General features: G+C 43.9%; 1 protein-coding gene across 4 annotated transcripts in view; it reads left to right on the plus strand.

Moving 5' to 3' along the window:
* PLCD4 (phospholipase C delta 4) overlaps positions 1-4,109 on the plus strand; it is a 32,681-nt gene extending 28,572 nt beyond the window's left edge. For all 4 annotated transcript variants that reach the window (XM_083444714.1, XM_083444715.1, XM_083444716.1 and 1 more), the window contains exon 16: positions 366-4,109. In XM_083444714.1, the coding sequence (XP_083300840.1) occupies positions 366-469 (104 nt within the window). In that variant the 3' untranslated portion in view covers positions 470-4,109. The remainder of the gene's footprint in view (positions 1-365) is intronic.
* Positions 4,110-5,814: the final 1,705 nt, after the last annotated feature.

Here is a 5,814-nt window from a genome sequence, read left to right on the forward strand (position 1 = left end):
GGGGCAGTGGCTACACCCATATCTCTGCCTGTAGCATTATCTAGAGGTCAGCAGGAGAGCACAGGCTATGCATGCAGATGAGCCCTGGTTTGTGTGTGTTTTTAGGATCCCACCAGGGCTCTGCTGGTTATAGTAGGCAGAGTTGGGCCAGTGGTTTAACTCAGTGGTTTAACTCAGGGATAGCAAGCATGGGACTCTCCAGGTGTTGTTGAAGTACAGCTCCCACAATCGCTGGCCATTGGCCATGCTGGCTGAGGCTGATGGCAGCTGGAGCCCAACAACATGGTTGGTTACCCTTGGCCTAACTCAACACAAGGCAGCTTCAAACACTGTGCGTGGCTCTTTTTTTTGTGTCTCCCATGCAGGATACCGCCACATCCACCTTCTTTCCAAGGATGGGACGGGGATCCCACCAGCCTCCCTATTTGTCCATATCCGAATCAGGGAGTTGTCAACAGAGAGTGACTAAAGCAACTGTGTCTCCAAATACAGCTCTTCCCTCTCTGCCCCATTTAGGTTGGAGAATGTGGGGGGAGGGGGAGGGAAGGGGACAAGAGTTGTCTTAAGAATGGATGCCATACCCCACTCCATCTGCCTGCCTCTCTTGTTCCTACAAAGCACTGGACTGAAAAGTTACTTTGCACTACTATATATATATATATTATTATTATTTTTTCAAAACGAAAACCCAACCCAACAGTTTTGTATCATTTTGCTGCTATTTTTTTAAAGAAAGAATTTAAACTATTGTGATTTGCACAGTTCCCAGACCCTCCAACTATATCTGTCCACTTGTATGGTTCAGTTTTAAAATCTACCTCCGTTGTGCAAAAAGGGCAGGACAGGCTACTGCAGCCGCGAATGGGACCTACCCCAAAGCAGACTTGACGATATTCAAAAGGAAGGGTGAATTTCTTTCAATAACGTCAGCCAACCATCAAGTCTTTCCAAAGGGCTTTGTTTTTCCACCTGTCTTCAAGGGCAACTCTCCTGATCTGGGCCCAGAAGTAGGTCCAGTCTGCTAGCCACCTTTAAAGTAGCATCAGAAGGTGGCTGATCAAGCTTTTCCTGGATGCTCCTGACAAGATTTGGCAATAACCGAGAGAAGCAAGAAAGGATTCCGGTGTTGACTCTTGTGGCATCTCCTCTTTCTAACTGAGCAAAAGAGACAGGAAGAAGCTAAGCTGTTTGACCACCTGCTCTTTTTCCTTGCAGATTGCATGAGAAAGGGGAAACCCTGCTCTATTTATTCCCCTTGCCCAATCTGAATGGTACTGAGATACTGCAAGATTTTCCCTTCCTCTTCTCCTAGCTGTAGCCCTCCCGTTACCACCACCCAGTTAGCAGCTAATAGGGTGCTTGTATATATGGATGTTTATCGCTTAGCAAACATTTGACAAGATGCATCTGGGAAACTGACATCGCACATGGAAAGCCTTCCACAGAGCCGCTAACAATACTTTCCAATGGAGGCAGTTTGCACAGCTAGGTAGAAGCCATCAAATGATGTACAGTGTGTGCCTATGATTATCAGCCCTCAGGGAAAGAGTAGAAAGGACTTATCCGACTGATTCCTTGAAGACTGCCATAAAGATAAAAGGAATGCCAACAATTCCTTTTCTCAGCTCAATAACCATTGACTTCCTGTCAAGTATGTGTTGGCCAAGGAGCTCTGACAGTCTAATTCTGCCTTTATATAGAAAGATGTTGGCTAGACTCGAATCATCCTCTAAATCAACTCTAAGTAGGAAGTGATAAGATTCTTATAGATGAGCTTGTCTTTTTCTGCATCAGCACTAACAATATTTATACAACTGACTCCTCAGTAAGAATTCTTCCACAGCAGGAATGCCTTGGTATTCTCAAAGCCTCCATAAACATAACGCCTTTTTTCTGATGCAATTAAGATGCTAGCTCCACAAAAATGTGATGAGAACAATGGTCACCAACACAGAACCCACAGGTGACAGTGCATCAACTAGTTCCTATGGTGCTCAAAAAAGGTTTCAGCAAACATCTCAAAAATCCATAATGTGCAAGAGACTGTTTGAGCTTCTTGTTCAACCCTATTTCATTAGATACCAGATTGTACACGCTTTTGGTGTCCTCCTCCCCCTAATGATTGGGGGGGGGGCTGGGCTATCTGTACCATTTGTGGTCCTCCTTGTCTGTTCTCTTAGTCATGTGGTAGTCATTTTCTGTTATGCCACATTCCTACAGCAGCCATTTTGTGACTGGTACCCGCAGCACTTCCTCAAAAAATGTACCCAGTGACACAATTCTTATTACTGTTATTATTAATTAGTTTTGTATCCCGCCCTTCATCAAAAAATCCCAGGGCAGTTCACAATAGAAAAATACAAAACGAGAATACAAACTGCATAATAAAACATAAACAAAAGCAAACCATTAATTCCCCTCCCACAAATACGTTTAAAAGGCTACAGAATGTTAATCACTTGAATGCTGGTTGAAGAGAAATGTTTTCACCTGGCACCTAGGTTCCAGGTGGCCTTCCCTGGGGAGAGCATTTCACAAACAGGGAGCCACTACAGAAAACGCCTGTTCTTATGTTGACAGCCTATTGACCTCTTGTGGAGGCACACAAAGGCCTCAGATTATGATCACATTGTTTGGGTAGGTTCGTGTGGGGAGGGGCAGTCCTTGAGGTATTGCAGTCTTCAGCCGTTTAGGGCTTTATAGGTCAAAACCAGCACTTAGAATTGGGCCTGGAAACTAACTGGCAGCCAGTGCAGTCAGGATTGATGTAATATGCTCAACCTGTTTTGCCCCAGTGAGCAACCTGGCTGCCAAACTCTGTACCAGCTAAAGTTTCCAAACCATCTTCAGAGGCAGCCCTACATATAATGCGTTGCAATAAACTAACCTATAGGTTATCAGAGCATAGATGACAGAAGTTAGGCTATCCCTGCCCAGATAGAGGCATAGGGGTAGGGCCATCAACCAAAGCTGATGGAAGGCATTCGGGGTTGTTCAGGCCACATGAGCCTCAAGCGACAGCAAAGGACCCTGAAGTACCCCCAAGCTATGTATCTGCTCCTTCAGAGGGAGTGTAACCCCATCAAGAACCTCCCATCCATCCGGTCTAGGGAATCACCCACTAACAGTGCTTCAGTCTTAGGCGGATTAAGCTTCAGTTTGTTTGCTCTCATCCAGTCCATTACCAAGGCAAAACAACAAGGTTGCTTGCCCCTATAGCCAAGGCTCAGCTCCTTACCATTTAGTCTGATCTCGCAGTAGGCATACTCCAGTGCTTTTGTGCTCTAGCAATTTCAGTTGTTAAATTACCCAGTCGCACAAAATAGCGCGTGTACAACTTCCACATAGCAGCCATAGGCTTCTGCCTCTGAGACGCAACCCTTTTGTGTGGAATGATTTTGGCTGGGAAGCAGAAATAGCAGATAGAACTACAGAGGCCTGCTGGTTGAAAAATCAAAAGACAGGATAACATTGGCTGCCTCACTGCTCTAGCCATTTAGACTTAAGATGGAGGGCTGCTGAACTACAACTCCTTTACCATTAGCCAGGTTGACCAGGGATGATGGGAGTTGTAGTCCCTCATCATTTGAAGTACACCCTGTATGCACCCCACTGGAGGCCAGTTGGACTTTGCCAGTCCCAGATCAGGGATAGTCAGCATGATGCCCTCAATGCTGGACTCCAACTCCTAGCATACCTGGCCACTGAACATGCTATCTGCTGATGATGATGGGAGATGTTGTTCAACTATATCTGGAAAGTGCCATGTTGGCTGCCCTTGGGCTAGAGTCTCACAGAACAAAAACCTAATTCATGTGGAAACAGCACTTTGGCTGTGACAGATGTGACACAGTTACCTGCAAGCTAGCTTGCCTGTTTACAGCATGCCTATGCATCCAGTCAGCTTGTCTTGTTCTCTAGCCACAACCCTCCTACTTGTACATCTTTGTTTAACTCAGGTATGTTTACAGATGCAATATATGTCTAAAAATATCTATAGCAATGCATGGAATGTCATTTACTTCCCAAATACTGCCTCCTTTGTAAAGGGCCGAGACCCTACATATGCAAATTGGTTTTATCAAAATAATAAAAAGACAAGTTTAAAATGGTCTGAAATTCCCTGTTGCAAAATGTGCCTAAAATGCTGGGAGTTGAGGAGACACACAATTCTGCCATGGGGTAATTTATGCACATTTTCATGGCTTCGTTTCATTGCACAATTTAGATTTTGGCTAACTGAAGGTTGGGAATAAAGATTAAAACACAGGGAAAATGAAGAGCTATAGAAAAGAAGCAAAGAAGTCCTATGCTGTCCAGCATCCCATTTCCCATGAGAAATGAGAAATCCACAAGCAAAACATGAGCATATAGGAACAAAAAAGCAATGTTTAAGACTACCACAGCAGTAGAAATCAACCTTAAATTTGCAATTCTTAGGAATTGAGTACCTACTCAATTTTGTGTTAGAAAACATCCATTCCATGACATAATCAAAGCTGCAAAGCCTTTCGTGAATGCTGTGGGCTACAGAAAAAGAAGAAACACAAACCCCTGGAGTTTACCATAAAATGAGGAAAACTGGGCTTAGCTGAGTTTCCAAAGCAGCGGACATCTTTCATTCACAGCAACCATATGCATATACAGGAACAAGAGGGAGCCTCTCTTTTTGTTCATCACACACTCACACTCAAAACACAGCTCTTGGAGTAGCAGCTCAAAATAGGAGGAAAATATGACTCCAGGTCCTGGTGCCAGTTCTGTTGCCCAGAATGAATATTTCTGGTCTCAAACACATCATTTATGGGGAAATAAAGGATGGGCGAGTGTCTGATCTGTGCATATCACAGTGTACACTAGAGTTAGTAAACACACATGAAATTTAAAAAGTGGACAAGTATGCCATGACCTTATTGCTCAAAATTTTTACAACTCTCAGTGTTCTGCAGCCTCAGCACCTAACTTGCCTTTAAGCAAAAGCTAACTTTTGCACATCATGAACAATCTTCATAGGAAACACTGCAGGGGTGGAAAGTACGTGAACCTGAAAGGCAAGGCTTAGTTTAGTAAAGCTGCCCAGAAAGGCTTGCGGCACAGTACTACGATGTCAAAAATCAATTAAGTGCAGTTATAAACTCACTTTGTCAAAAGGGTTTCCAAGACAGCAACCTGCTAAGTGCTCCTGGCCCGTCATAAAGAGGCTTTATCAAATGCTCTCATCCTTTGCAAGCTGGAACAAACTGATTACTTCCAAGTAAGATTGACATGTGTCCCTGCACTCCCTAGAAGAAAGGAAGAAAATGCCAAGCCTTTCCCACTACAGCCACTGGCAAGAAGTATATACAAGACCTTCCATGCTAATTTTGAAATTCCTGCAAGCAGAAAGCAGCTCTTGCAAATTAGCGCTGTCTGATTAAAATGAACATCATTCCACAGCAACACAAATGGCTGGGGTAAAAAACGGTAAAGGTAAAGGACTCCTGGATGGTTAAGTCCAGGTGGATATGAAAGGAATAACTTCATTTTTAAATGCATCAGGCAGAAGGCTGGTAGCACAAAAATGTACTTGGTGCATCACAAAGCTCTGTCCTGAGGTCACTGGATACAACTTTCAGCAGGGAAGACCATTTCCCAATAGTGCAGACTTTTAGAAAGCATGGGACCTTATGAGTAACTATTCTCATACCAAGACCCTTTTTCAGAAGCCAGGCTCAATCCTCCCTCCCAACTTCCATAAAGTATTGTTTCTCCCAGCACTCACCCTTCATCTTGACTGCCCTATTGGGCAAAGCAAAGAATTCAACACCATGAAAA

Source organism: Podarcis tiliguerta (genome assembly GCF_965153285.1).
Source record: "Podarcis tiliguerta genome assembly, chromosome: 1".
Taxonomy (NCBI): domain Eukaryota; kingdom Metazoa; phylum Chordata; class Lepidosauria; order Squamata; family Lacertidae; genus Podarcis; species Podarcis tiliguerta.